We start from the raw sequence: 14,888 nt of genomic DNA, 5'->3' as shown, positions 1-14,888 counted from the left end.
CCTAACATAAAGGACACATACTGTGTAATTCCACTTATATAGAGTACCTGAGTAGTCAAATTCAGAGTCAGAAAGTAGAATAGAGATTACCAGGGGCTGGGGAAAAGAGATAGTAGGAATTATTGTTTAATGGGTGCAGAGTTTCTGTTTGGGATAATGAAAATTTTCTGGTAATAAATAGTGGGGGTGAGTGCACAACATTAAGAATATACTTACTGCATTGAATTATATACTTAAAATGATAAATTTTATTTTATGTATATATTTCTTTTTTCTTTTTTTCTTTGGAGACCGCATCTTGCTCTGTCACACAGACTGGAGTGCAGTGCGCGATCTTGGCTCATTGCAACCTTGGCCTCCCAGGTTCAAGCAATTCTCCTGCCTCAGCCTCCCGAGTAGCTGGGACTACAGGAGAACACAGCCACGCCCGGCTAAATTTTTTTTTTTGGTATTTTTGGTAGAGAAGGGGTTTCACCATGTTGCTCAGGCTGGTCCCGAACTCCTGAGCTCAGGCCATCTGCCCGCCTTGGCCTCCCAAAGTGCTAGGATTACAGGCGTGAGCCACAGCACCCAGCCTGTATTTCTACAATAATAAAGATGATGTTGTAAAACCTATGAACGGATTAATTGTATACACAATGTTGTACAACCATCACCGCCATGCTCTGCTACCTCTTTCAGTGTAGGTCTTCCACAGTGCACAGCCGAGCCCACTAGAACAGCTCCACCAAAACACAGAAATGCGAGGAAAGAGGGACTACACTCCTCACCAGCTTCTCCACTCAGCTCCTCCCCACTGAGCAGCAGCTGAGGGTGGGGGGAACTGTTGCCTGGATACCCACCCAGGAGAGATCTGTCTGTATAGGCTGGGGAGGTGGGAGTTGCCACCTGGCTGCCAGGCCCACTGGATAAGCCATCTGGAAGCTGGGGAGGTGGAAGGGTGAAGATCCTAGCTTGATTGCCATGGCCTCTCATTGATACTACAGAGTTTCTGTAGATTTGTTGAATAAATATTCCTTAAACTGTTGTAAGCCCTTTGGCCAATCACCAGAGATTTTTGAATGATTGTCTTTTACCTGTTTAATAGATGTCTCCCTGGGAGAGAAGTTTCACTGGCATCGTTACATTATCATTCTGGAAGAGTTTTAATTAGTTTTAATTAACCATAGTGGAAAAGGCATCGTTATATTATCATTCTGGAAGCTCCTCTCTTCCTCAAAGAGTTTTAATTAACCATAGTGAAAAATGCATCTTTTAAAACAGAGGCATTTTGTAGAGGCCCTCTTGAAGGCTTCTCCTGATAAATTCATGTATCAATCTTGGTCTGATGGAATTCTAAAGAGAAGAAGAGATAGCGGCTGTATCCAATCACAAGTATATTTAAAACCTTGCTGAAGATGGTGTAGTAGTAGCCAGGCCCTTTGCTCAGAGAGCTAACAGTCTGAATAAGGCAAAGCGTTTGAGTAGATAAACCTGAGATCAAAAGTAAACTATCCCTGCAGGAAGGTAAGGAGATTAATAGCATGGAGGCATATGGAGCTTTTGGAAATAAAGCCATTTGAAATCCACAAAATCACCTGTGTCTTCAGAGAGGGGCTTAGAGTGACTTCTAAGGGGATTAGACCCTGTTAACAGTGTGCTTCAGAGAGATGCATCAGTATACCTGACGAATGTTTTTTGAATGTCCTTGGGGAGGCTAACGTTGTAATTATCTGTTTCTGAGGCTCTGCATAACTTTGCTTTGATTTTTGCTGTTTTTTTTTTTTCTATAAGGACTTTGCCGTTACTGGGGATTTTATATTTCTTTTATTTTCAATTGGTTTTTAAGGAGGGAGAAGAGGCAATTGACTCCATGCCGTATGTATACAGTCTTGTAAAACCACTGCTGAAGATTTGAAATATTATTCTGACTCGAATAACTCGCCATTCCAAGTGAAGCTGTTTTCTTCGCTAGACTTGCCACAGTTTGGAAGGGAAGCTGTCCTTCAGCAATGATAAATGACACAGCAATTGTTTCTGCAAGTCCAGAATGATGAATAGATCTTGCCTCATTTGACACAGGAGAGACCAGTTTCTTTACTGCTACATTCTAGAAGAAGAAACAAAACCATTTGCCAGCATGCTTAATATGATGAATTTCTAAACTGAAAGCACTATCTTTGTAATCCTTTTTGATGTCTCTTAATATATCTATCCATTTTCCTCCAAAGACCATTTGTTTATTAAGATCCACTCTGTGAAAAGAGTCACACGGTGTATTTCAAATGTCCATTTAAAATGATTCTTTAGGTATGATGCCAGAAATTGTAACAGCCCTCCGCCTCCCCTTCACATTGCCTGTGTGACCTCTGGCATGTCCTGCCAAGTACCCTCCCTCTCTCACTTTCATTGCCCAAGTGCATTCTGAGTAGCAAGGAGTTCTGCTTGGACTTGTTGTTTGGGTCAGGCTCAGAGAGCACTCTTAGGTTTTTTTCTCATCGGCTAATAAAGATAAGGGGTGGCATCAGGGGAAGCACGTCTTAGAGATGAAGGGCAAATGGAGATCTTTGATTCAAAGAATGTGGCTCCATCACTTTCTCTTACATAAAAATTCTATTCATCCCACACTTCCTACTGCAAATCACATTGGTACCCCATGACAATGCAGCAGATACACAAGGACTTTCCCACATCACACTACAAACACAGCCACCCTCTCTGGGGAACGTAAGAGAACCTTTTGGGCTTCCACTTCCCCTCCATTTGTTTGAAGGATCAAGAGAACACTGTTCCATTTTCAACAAAAATTAAAAAGGAAAATCATGAAAAGAGCCAACCTCCTCTTTTTTTGTTTTCTCCCTTAATATATTGTTGCATCCAGGGAAGAGGAAACAGTGAGCGCCACTGATACTGGGTCCCCAGGGACCCCATAAGGGTCACTCCCCAGCTATCAAATGAGCATGTCTTCCTCCACTTGCAGAGTGAGTTTTTAATGGGAATGGAAGTTACTCTTGGCTCAGCTCTGATGTTAAAAAAGAAAAAAAAAAAAAAAAAGAAAAAAAGAAAAAGAAATGCTACAGAGCTTCAGGGAACCAGGCTGTGTTCACACCTGGGTTTTCACAGGACAGAGATTTTTAGCTTTAAGGCCTTGGAGATTTGGAGAAAGGAGATTTCAGAAATCATTAGCCATGTTCCTGCCAGCTTCAGCAGGCCAGCTAAGAACAGTGTGTTCCTTAAGGGCAGGAACAAATTCCTTCCACATGTTTTTGTTTTCTTGTTTCTTCTTAAGGTGCTATCAGTGGTGCCATGGGCCAGTTAACTTTGGGACTTAAAATGTGACAATATCTCATTTTTTCTACACCATTGCTAACTAAGATGATCACTAGATAAAATTTTCCAGATAACTGGACTGTCATCCTTTGAGAGCTGCATTTTAAAAATGGAAATGTGTTTGGACTCCATATAGTGAATAAAAACAATAGAGATGGTTAACTCTTTGTGCAAGTTCATGTTCATGGGTGTATTATTTTATTGGCTGCATCAAAGATGTCCTCAAGGTCTATGGAGATGAAAAGGACTCTGCAGCCTCACATGATGGTCTTGAAATTCTAGCCTTTCTGTTACTTTTCTGATCTTCCAACTCCGTGTTCATTTGGCATTGTTATTCTGTCATTTCTTCCCAGAATCTGCGTCTGAGAAGCCTCATTGCCTTCCTCAGTCTGGACTATTTACTTCTTCACCAGTTGTAATGTAGGCAAAACTGAGAGAAACCAGATGGACTTAGTTTTACATACATTACTCAGTAAATATGCCCTCCTGCCAACTAAATGAAAAGCATGGTTTTTATGACAGCATCAAAATCTAATTGATCCCTTCAGTCATTGTGAGGAGATGGACTTTATATCAAGTGGCATTTTATTTTGAACTTAGAAAAATATGCATCTTATTACAATTTACCTTCAGTATAACAAGTCCATTGGACATCCACGCCAGATTTTGAACCATTCATTTCTAAATTATTTGCTACCTCCTTAATCTAGGCCAGTATTATCTCTCAGAGATTATGGAAACTGCCTTTTGATGGTGTTCCAGCATCATCCTGGCTTTCTTCCAACCCTATACACTATAGTCAGAATGAACTTTCAAAAAAACTGAATCTCATTATTTCACCTCCTTTCTCAATGGCTTTCTATGTTAGCCTCACCTTGCAGCACTCACCCTGTCCTGCTGTGCTCTACCACACTGTCTTAAGGGGTGAAAAGAGGTAATCGACTCAATCCTGTATGTAGACACTCTTGGAAAACCACTGCTGAGAATTTTAAATATTGTCCTGAGTTGGGTAACCTGCCATTCCAAGTGAAACTGTTTTCTTCACTAGACTTGCCGCAGGTTGGAAGGGAAGCTATCCTTCAGCAATGATAAATGACACAGCAACAGTCTGTGCAGGTCGAAGATGATGAATAGATTTTACCTTATCTATCCCCTCAGTTGATACAAGGTTGATACCAGTTTCCTAGAAGAAGAAACAAAATTATTTGCCAAAATGCTTAATACAATGAATTGTTAAACCGGCCATTATATATATATATACACATACACACACAAACACACACGTATATATATATACACACACACACATATACGTATCTCACAGGACCTTTGCATCTGCCGTCTGCTCCATCTGGAATGCTCTTCCCTCTTTCCCTGGCCTGTTTCTTCTCTACTTCAGTTCTCAAATTAAATTTCACTTCCTCAGAAAGGCAATTCTTCACCATCTTACTTAAAGTAGGCATTCACTATTATTCTCAGTCTAGGGTAGAGTATGTGGATAGACATATGAGAGTGAACACAAAGTAGGAAAATCTTTATATCACATGTTAATACACATCATTAGATAGCATCTACCATGGAATAGACATTAAATAACCCAGCAGACAAAAATGACCTCACCAGTTGACTTTAGCCACCCCAGTGCTGGAGCAAAGAACACGTGAACAAAGTAGCCACACTGGTAGAGATTACACACAGGTCCAGCAGCAAGAACTGCATTTACAAAGGTTGATCTAGCTGCTACCACTGCTAAATATCCAACATGCCAGCCATGAGGACTGGTGATGGGCTTCTAATATGACACTGTTGCTCAAGAAAACCAGTCAGTCACTTGGTAAGATGTTGTCTCCAATGAGCTCGTTTCATCCTGAGGGGCCAGTGGTTCCTTATTACAGGCATAGACACATACTCTGAGTATATGTTTGCTTTCCTGCTCGTGGGAACTTAGCCAGCACTACTATGCAAGGGATGGGGTTATGGAATGCTTGCTATGTTGGCACAGAATCCTATATAACATCGCATCAAGCCATGACCTTCAGCTTATAGTAACTGAGGTTTAGAAATGAGCCCTGGCCACAGGATCTACTGATCATATCAAATATGCACCACCCAGAAGTGGCTAGCTCCCTACGGTGCTTCTTGGAGGAAATACTCTGGAAGGATGGGGTGCCACCCTCTGGTATATAATTGAATCAAATACTTTTATATGGTGCTAAGTACCAATAGAAAGACTGCATAGGTCCAGGGACCAGGAGTGGAAATGGGAGTGGTCCCACTTGCCATCAATCCCAATAACACTCTGGGGTGATTGGCGGGTTGCCCGGGGCGGTGGGGGGGTGTTGTACTTCTTATCACATAACTCTGGGCTCTGCAAGGTTAGAAACTTCCATCCTCAAAGATGGTACACTTTCACCTTGGAACATAGCAAGAGTATCATTAAATTATAAGCTACAGCTGCAGACACTTTTGTTCCTTGCCTCCAGGGTGCAGAAGACAAGGAGAGGAGTCACCATCTTGGCAGAGGTGATTGACCTGATCATCAGGAGGAAGTAGGGCTGTTGTTACAGAGTGGGCCAGGAAGTATAGTGTGGAACCTAACGACCTACTTAGGCTCATTTGGTACTTCCTGGCCTACTTGTGATGTTAAATGAACAGGCACAGCAATCTCATTCTGCGGCTAAAAGAAAAAACATCTATTTCTCACAGTTCTGGAGGTTGGGAAGTGCAGATCAAGGTGCAGGCAGAATAAATGTCTGGTAAGGGCTTTGTTCCTGGTTTGCAGACAGCTGCATTGCTACCTTCTCACATGGGAGAGAGAGAGAAGGCCTAGTCTCCTCCTCTTCCTCTAAGGGCACTAATCAGATCATGAGGGCCCCATACATAACTTAATCCAAACCTAATTGCCTCCCAAAGACCCTATCTCCAAACACCATCACATTGGGGATTATGGTTTCAAAATATGAATTTTGGAGGGACACAAACATTCAGTCCATAGTAGCATGGTGACAAGGGCTCAGACCTCTTGCAGATGAGAACCTGGATGAAATCACTAGGAAAGCCACCAAGACTGCCAGAGGTGGTATCTGATGGTGAGGAGAGTCTAGACTGGGTAATGGAGAAAGAGAAAATGAGTATCACTTTTGGTCCCTAGACTCATTGCAGCTGTAGGGGCTGAAATTTGTGCTCACCTTCTCTTCTAATTCAATCAGGAAGAGAAGCCCACTGGAACCTGCAGGAGATGCTTCATGAATGTGCATTAATAAGTGGACTGGGGTGAGGCAGAGATGAGCAGTCTCTCTTCAAGGAAGTACTTGCATCCGAGTTATGAGAGTGCAGTTGGCAGACAGCCTCCAGCTGCCAGCTCCCTCAGGGTCTGGCCCAGCTGCAGAGAGTCACACCTTTTCTGGGGAAGCCCACATCTGGTGACTGAACCAGGCAGGGGTGTAGAGGAATGGACATTTCTGTTCAAATTGGCATAACTCTGATGGGCAACATTTGCCCCCAGAGCTGCCCACCACAGTAGCTGAGGCTTTGTTAGGGCTGCACTGCAGGTTGCTTTCTCCCTCTGCTCAACCTTTCTTTCCTCTTCCCTCTTCCTACTGGTATTCATCCTTGATAAGTAGCTTCCATCCAAATTTGTCTCAGCATCTGCTTCCGGAGAACCCAACATGCTATAGGCTATATGCTTTACCTGCTACAGACAAAGGAGTAAGTTGCCAACTAGGTAATTTGGGGCAAGTTATTTCACTCTCCTGGACTTCCATTTCCTTCTTGGTAAAATAGGGATAATGTTTGCGAGTATGTAAACCACCTGGCACAGTGCTTGGCCTATCACAGTGTTCAATATGTGCTGCAGTTTTGCTGTTTTAAAGGGAAGCTCCCCAGGAATGGACAGTCCCCTGTGCTGACACAACTTTGTGAGGTTTCTGTTGAGGATGGGAAGCTGAGTGCTCAGTCTTCTGGCCACATTGTTGACAATCGCAGTGCCTAATTTTTTTTTTTTTTTAGATGGAGTCTTGCTCTGTTGCCAGGCTGGAGTGCAGTGGTGCGATCTCAGCTCACTGCAACCTCCGCCTCCCAGGTTCAAGCAATTCTCCTGCCTCAGCCTTCTGAGTAGTTGGGACTACAGGCACGCACCACCACGCCCAGCTAATTTTTGTATTTTTAGTAGAGACAAGGTTTCACCATGTTGGCCAGGCTGGCCTCGATCTCTTGACCTTGTGATCTGCCCACCTAGGCCTCCCAGAGTGCGGGGATTACAGGCGTGAGCCACCGTGCCCAGCCTTGCAGTGCCTAATTCTTAACAGAGCATCACCATGAGCCCAGCACATTCCAAGTGTCTTGCATGTTTTAAGTCATTTCAACAACCCAGTGAAAAAGGTAGAGTTCCTAGTCCCATCTTACAGATAAGGAAATGAGGCACAAGTGGTTCATGAACTGGTCTCAGGTCCCAAAGATTGGAAGTGGGAAAGCTGGGCTTTGAACACTTTGAACACAGGCCACCTGGGAGCAGAATTTGAGCTTTTGCTTATAGCATCTACTGCCTTTTTGTTGAACTTCATTTTACAAAGAATGTGAGGCAGAATGAGACAATCCTGCCTTCACCTCCCACTTGCCTGTGACATCCTTCCAGAATAATTTTTTTCTGAATAGGAAAGGGCAACAGGATGAGGAAGATGTCACCTTCCTGCAGATGGATTGGAATTCATTCATCTCTTTCTGAAGCCCTGAGGGAGGGAGAATCAAACACACTTGTATTCCTGGGGCTGAGGAGCCAAGCACTGGGAACCACCCTGGCCAAGGGTATAATGGCAGGAGTGATATGTTGACAATGGCAGCTACCTTGCAAAATTTCAGGTATCTGCAAATAATTAACTCAGTTTTTTCAACATGTCTTTATTTGCTTAAATTAACAAAATATAGGTTACATGTTCTTTTCAGGTAAACTGCTTTTTCAGTGAAGCAGAAAGCAATATTCACAACTTGGGCTGCTATATACTTAGAGTTTTAGTTTTTAAATAGCAAGCTAGGGTTCTGTACAAAATCAACATTTGATGTAATGTTGTCCAAATATGAGAAGGATTTCAAATGTTAGCTCTGTTATATTTTGTTCCAGCAAAGCAGACAAAGATCATAATTCAAAACACCATGTTAATATTTTATTAAATGCCTTCAGGGCTTAATAAATACAGTATGCACATTGAGCTTTCTCATGCAACTACTCATATACAAATATACCAGTTACTCTCGTGGGTTCATGAAAGGTCAGCCTCAGTCTCATGGCCAATGGGGAGTCAAATTTTTAAAAAGAGAGAGAAAGAGGAATTGAAAGGCAACATGAGGGTTAATCATAGGAAAGAATAAAAAGAATAAAAGAAAAATATGCCACTTGGCTGGTCCATTGATTGGTTCAAAGTGACAGTGGTCAAAAGGCTGGAAAGCATTTGGTAGTGACCTATTTTCCGAGTCTCACAATGTGATATTCTGGTTTTGGAATGCTGGTAATCTTGGAAGGCTTCATCCCTTAGTTCTCTGAGATGGCCCACATGGACTCTCCTTCAAGGCTTGCCTTCTGGTTCATCAGCTCATTAGGCAAGGTTGGCCAACCCTTCCCTTAACTCTGTGCTCATGCATAAGGTGTTCATGTAATTTCTCACCTATACTGGAATACTTTTGAGAATTAAGGTGACACTTGAATAATTATCCTGGGACAACAGGTCTAAACCAGGATCATCCTAGGCAAACCAGGATGTTGGTCACTCAACAGCATACAAAACCAAGGTTTTAGCCTTGGTGCTCAGAAGGTTAATTCTGTATTAACCATTAGGTTAGATCTAATTAAGTGTCTTATGCCCAGAGTCAACAACTGAAAACAGGCACTGGAATACACTCCATAACAAATTGTTTTTATTTCTCCTAGACCTTTTTACTCCCTCCAAATAAAATTTTATTTAGAATGCTAACATATAAATCAGATGGAACTTGAGCTGCTTGGAGTGAGGTGGGTGTGGGAGTTGAGAGTTTCTCCTCTCCCTACCACTCTTCAGAGGCCTAAAGATGACCTCCGGCTCCTCAAAACACAATCTGAAAACCACCATTCTAGACCATACTCTCTCCATCTCAACATTAACTGGTCCCTCAAACATTCCCATGTGGTTTGTTTTGGTTGGAAAGGAATAGAGCCTGTTACTCTAGAATTTCCTGGTTCCCATTCCAGCCAGGCATACTCAGAACCAAATGGCATTCTGCAGGACATGTGGTCAAACACAGCACGTAGTAGGTCCTCAACACATGGCCACAGTGTGAATAAATGTGTAACTGAACCCTAAGAGCTAGAAGCCTCCCAGGCCAGTCTGCCAGCCTCCTGGGCAATTTCATCAGAGGCACTGATGAGCTATATTAATAATGAGTGGAAGAGACTTGCCCCTCTGAGGACTTGGAATGGGTTTTTGACCCAGAGTTGTGCTTGTAACCACAAAAACCCACAGTCTTCTCTTCACCATCTCCGTTGCAGGTGCCCTTACCTCAGGACACAGTACTCTTAGCACTTCATGGTGGTGGGGAGTCTGACAGGAGAAGCTTTAGGCAAGATGGCAGGGGAAATGGGTCAGAGATGGACACAACACACAGGTGAGTGATGACAACCAGGTGGGGCTAATGAAGCAAACCTTGGCCTACAGAAAAGGCCAGCCTCCAACAGTTGGAGATGGACATGTCTTCTAAAGGAATGTATTGGGAAGTCTGGGATAGGATGAAGCACAATAATAACCAGTACCTAGCTCTACAAATAAGAGTCAAAACTACCAAACAAGAGGTTTTTACATAAACAGACACAGTACCAGAGGGTTATTGCTATGGGCAGTCACACGTACATGACACCCGGTCAGTATTGCTTTTCTCAGTGCCAGTGCCTAAGTAAGGCCGACCTGCTGGGCCCATCCCACCCAGTAGAGTCATTTCCACTCACTGGCATCATGGTTCAAGAGTCTGGGAAGAGATAATGAGTCACCATAGGCCAGCCATGCATTTTTCAACATAGTAAGTGACCATAAACATCACAGGCATCATCTAGTATAATGTCAAAAGTGTGTGCCTATATAGAGAGAGTGTGTGTCCACTCATATGGCTCTTACAGACAGGTTTGAAGGCCTAAGTCAGCAGTATGATTGTGAGGTCTCCTGTTCTCAACCTTAAAGAGTCTGAGGCTAGGAACAGAAATACTTATGAAGTCTCTGGGAAGTGTCCTGGAAGCCACAGAAATGGTGAGTTCTATTTTAGTCCCCTCAATCTTCTCAATCTCGGAAATTGCACGTAAGAATTGCCTGGAGCAATCTGGAAAATTCCAGTCCTGGGGCTCCACTCCAGATCAATTAAATCAGAATCTTAATGGGTGAGGCCTTGGTTTGGTGTCTTTTTTTCAAAGGTCACCCCAGATTATTCTAATGTACAGCCAGCACTGAGAACATAGTCCAGAGTTTTCTTTACTTATGATTAGCTGTCAACTATTCTAGTAACCCAAATAAGTCAGAGGTAGATTTCTGGGAGAATTCTCTGAGGTCACCCCCCAGCTCTAGCTCTGAGGAGAAACCCCCTGGTCACTGGTGACAACTCTTCCTGCATCTGTCCTTTTTTTTTTTTTTTTTTTTTTTTTTGAGGCAGAGACTCACTCTGTCACCCAGGCTGTAGTGCGGTGGCATGATCTCAGCTCACTGCAACCTCCACCTCCTGGGTTCAAGCGATTCTCCTGCCTCAACCTCCTGAGTAGCTGGAACTACAGGCATCCGCCATCACGCCTGACTAAATTTTGTATTTTTAGTAGAGATGGGGTTTCACCACGTTGGCCAGGTTGGTCTCAAACTCCTGACCTCAAGTGATCTGCCTGCCTCGGCCTCCCAAAGTGCTGGGATTACAGGCATGAGCCACTGCGCCCGGCCCCTGCCTCTGTCTTATGTGGCATGAGGCCTCAGAGCAAGACAGCAATGGTCTCCAGGAGGGAGCTCTGCTTGAGAAGTGGGGGTTTGTCTGAGGAACCAGGACCCTGAACATCATCAGATCATCTGAAAAAAAAATGCTCCAAATGCTCAATCTGATGAAGACAGCCAACATAGAACAAGAAAATCTAAGTATTCTAGGTCACCAGTTTCCCTTAGTCAAAATTATTCTTCTCCTGAAATTTTACCTTATATCTGCAGCAACTACTCGAGAGCATTGTCTTCAGCATTTCATCCTCCTGTGCCATTTCTGACACTTTTGGTTATAGAATAAAGGCTATTTTAATATATACAACTACTACTATTTTCATCTATCTGGAAAATATTATAACCTTCACGGATTCACCTAGTTATTAATAAGGTGACACCTCAAGCACCATATTTTTGCAATTAGAAATTTACCATGTATTGCATATAAATCAGAGGAAAGTAGAATCTCTAAAAGCACCTCAGCATCAGCTTACGATTAGATATCTAGAAGAATACTCACAGTTTATTATACTGGCGATGCATCAAACGCCACTGAAGAAGACCCTGCACATGTGTGAAGGGTATCAAGGGCCCCGTGAATGACCTGAGAAGGCTTTCCATTACCTACATCCCTGCTTATTTAGTCTAAGCCATTTGTAGAGATTGGTACTATTTGCCAGTCTCCAGAAAATGACAGTTCATGCAGAAAGCTATATTTGAACTGCCTCGTTCTCATTTTCCAAATGTAATTTTAAAACTGTCCACTTAGATACCTAAAAGCACTGCTTGTTTTTCCATTTTCCTCTCCAGTAATTCTTTCAAACTCTCATCTCTGTGCTTGAAGTATAAGTAATCAGAAAAAGAGGGACCCCGCCGGGTACTCTGAAAAGCCCTGAGGCTGAGACACTCATCTCTGCCTGCATAGTCTCTCTCCTGGCCACCCTCTGCCCCAAGGTCGCCCTTGCTGCTCTCCTCCCATTCTTCCTTGGATGCATCCTCCTTCTCCTCCTTGCAGGTTTCCTCCAGCACCTCCGGTGCATGCTCCGGCTTGGTGGACAGATCCTTGGGTGTGCAGAGCTGCTGGCTCTGGGGTGCCAGGCCAGGGCTGTAGGGTTCCACCTCGTAGCAGTTATCCTCCTCTTCCTCCTCGTGGCAGTGGCTGCCCTGGGCACTCTCCCCGTCTGACTGGAACGTGGGCACCTTGGCCCGGTGCTTCTGAGAGAGGTCAAAGGGCTCCTCCTGCTCCAGACTCCTCAGGACACCGGCTGTCTGTGCCAGGGCGATTCTCCCCCTTCCCAGACCTACAAGAGCAGAGTAAGAATTCATGCACCTGAGGAAATGCTGGGGCAATGGAACCTTGAGGAAGGGGAGCAGCCCAGGGCCGTTTAATGTATTCTGATTGCGTATTTTACAAATAGATCATTCCCAGTAAGGATGTGGTCATGGGAGGCTTGTCACAGACAGTGTCCACATTGGTTTAATCCCTTTAAGGTGAATTTGGCAACATCCACCGAAAGCTTTAAAAATAAGCTTTGACTTAGCAATTATACTACTGAGAATTTAAACTGAAAAAATAGGCAGGCAGGTGCACAAAACACGTGTATGGATGCATATCACCATATTTTTTATCACAGTCAAACTGTGAAAAATTTTTGTATTTAATAATAGAGGTTTGGTTAAATAAATAATGATATATCCATATAGTGAACCATGCATAGGTGATGTGGAGACCTACTAATGATCACGAAAAGATATTTGCTATGTATTTTAAGTAAAAACAAAATATATATGTAAGTTTGTGTGTGCGTGTTTATTTATAGTGCAGACCTGATTTTATCTAGCTAGCCATCTCTATCAAAAAATGTCTTGAAGAAGTATGTCAAAATCTTAAAATTAACAAACATTCTCTTTTCACTTTTAATGTACTATTGTTTTATTTTTTACCATGAGCATACGTTTTATCATAAAAAAAGTAAATCAATAATAAAGGCATTTTCATCTTGAACAAAACAAAGATATCCCATTTGGGGCAGCAGACACCACCCCAGGACTGTGGCCCCTATGCCAACAGCCTACTCATAGACAGGGTAGGGGTGGCATGAAGAGGTCCTCTGAGGAGCTCACACAGCTCCTGTGTCTGACCACCAGTGTCCCTGCTGTTGGGCACAGTGATTCATGGAAGCCTCACTTTGGGCTTCAGTTTGCAGGGCTGTAGGGATGGGCTTTTCAGCATGGCAGTTTCATTTGATCCTATCTTTAAGACCTTGACCTTTGATGAGTCAATAGGCAGTCCTCCAGGGACAGGCTGGACACTGAGGACGAGCAACAGCAAGGGAGGGGTCCTGGGGTGCAGCTAGACCAGGCTTCTGGGAGCGGGGTGCAAAAAAGAAGGGTAGGGGCGATGATGTTCAATTGTGTTCACTTTTTGATGCTGTCAGGCAATGAAACTGTCTGTATCTTTAATCTTGTCAGGGGACAGGAAAGATCTTTTTAATGATTTTTGAGCGATTTCAAAAGCTAGAGTGAAAAATAAAAGCTAATACCCTTTGTAGATGAAAACACTAAGATTGTTGAAAGTCTGTTAAAATTTTTCAAAGCAACCCTCTGATAGTTATTTTTCCAGAACAACAGAGCTGTTAGGTGCCTTTTAGGATTTGAGCAGCAGTGTGGGGTAAGTCATGGCAACCAGTTCGTGCTTTCAGATGGAGTGTGGTCTCCTCATTGACTTGTATGTCTCCCATCCTGATGACAGAGCAAACCTCACTTCTTCTGGAAAAATCCAGGCCTAGCTTGGGGAAGTGGCTCAGGCAACTAGAGATTCAGTGAACAATTCAAGAGAAAAACGTTTGCAGGAAAAACAAAATTGTTTTTGTTTTAACTACATTTTTTTTCAGGGCTTTTGAACAAATTCCAGCTCTTGTTTTGTGACCACAGCTCCCTGTGATCCAGGAGTTACTAGAAACTCAGTGGGTACTGTGAAAAACCTGAAAGTTACAACCATTTTGTTTCACACTGTGTGTGCATATGTGTATCTATTTATGAATATGCTCACCCACTTGACCATCTCTTTTGTAAGGAGGTGAGTGAAACAGCACACAAACAAATCACCCCATGTTTCTGCCTAGGGTAGTGAGCACTGGCTTGATTCAGAAATTAAGTTGGAATCCCAGTTTTGTCTTCAGACTTGCTGTTTGACCTTGAGCAGTTTATCTAACATCTCTAGGCCTTGGTCTCCTCTTATACAAAATAAGAATAACACAGTCTCTTTCATGGCATTGTAGGGCCAAGCAATAATGTCCCTAAGGGGTCTCACCCTGTGCTTTGATGATACTAGTGACCGAAAAGCTGTTAAGATGATTTTGTAAATTACACATAAAATTGTCTTCTCTCCCCATGCACAGACATCCTAGAGGGCAGATGGTCTCCTTCCCCTAGTATCTGCTGCTGCGTGTAGTTCACTGCTTTGGACACAGGGGCATTTATTGCCTGTTTATTGAAGGACTGGTTGATTAGACAATTAAGGAGCAACCTGGCTGAATTCAGTAGATCTGGAACATAAACTCTTCACTCCCAAGGGCCCTGGGACTGAGAAGGTAAAGGTGGTAAGAACTTTTCATT

The 14,888-nt window shown here is 43.2% G+C and overlaps 1 protein-coding gene across 4 annotated transcripts in view; it reads right to left on the bottom strand.

Annotated features, from left to right (window-relative positions):
- Window positions 1–342: 342 nt before the first annotated feature.
- Window positions 343–14,888, bottom strand: part of LOC105475172 (zinc finger protein 366) — a 75,299-nt gene continuing 60,753 nt past the window's right edge. Inside the window, exons 5-8 of one of the 4 annotated variants that reach the window (XR_011624931.1) lie at window positions 11,791–12,571; window positions 4,637–4,789; window positions 4,198–4,492; window positions 343–2,089 (exon numbers count right to left, since the gene is read on the bottom strand). Coding sequence is in view for 2 of the 4 variants with exons in the window: in XM_071098824.1 (XP_070954925.1) it covers window positions 12,036–12,571 (536 nt within the window). In the remaining 2 variants the exon portion in view is untranslated. Of the gene's footprint in view, window positions 2,090–4,197; window positions 4,493–4,636; window positions 4,790–8,033; window positions 12,572–14,888 lie in introns of those variants that run through there. The other 3 variants (XR_011624932.1, XM_071098824.1, XM_011730205.3) reach the window with 3 other exon arrangements.

Source organism: Macaca nemestrina, chromosome 6, assembly GCF_043159975.1.
Source record: "Macaca nemestrina isolate mMacNem1 chromosome 6, mMacNem.hap1, whole genome shotgun sequence".
NCBI lineage: Eukaryota > Metazoa > Chordata > Mammalia > Primates > Cercopithecidae > Macaca > Macaca nemestrina.
The sequence above is the reverse complement of the archived record's forward strand: the minus strand, read 5'-3'. Positions and strand labels throughout refer to the sequence as shown.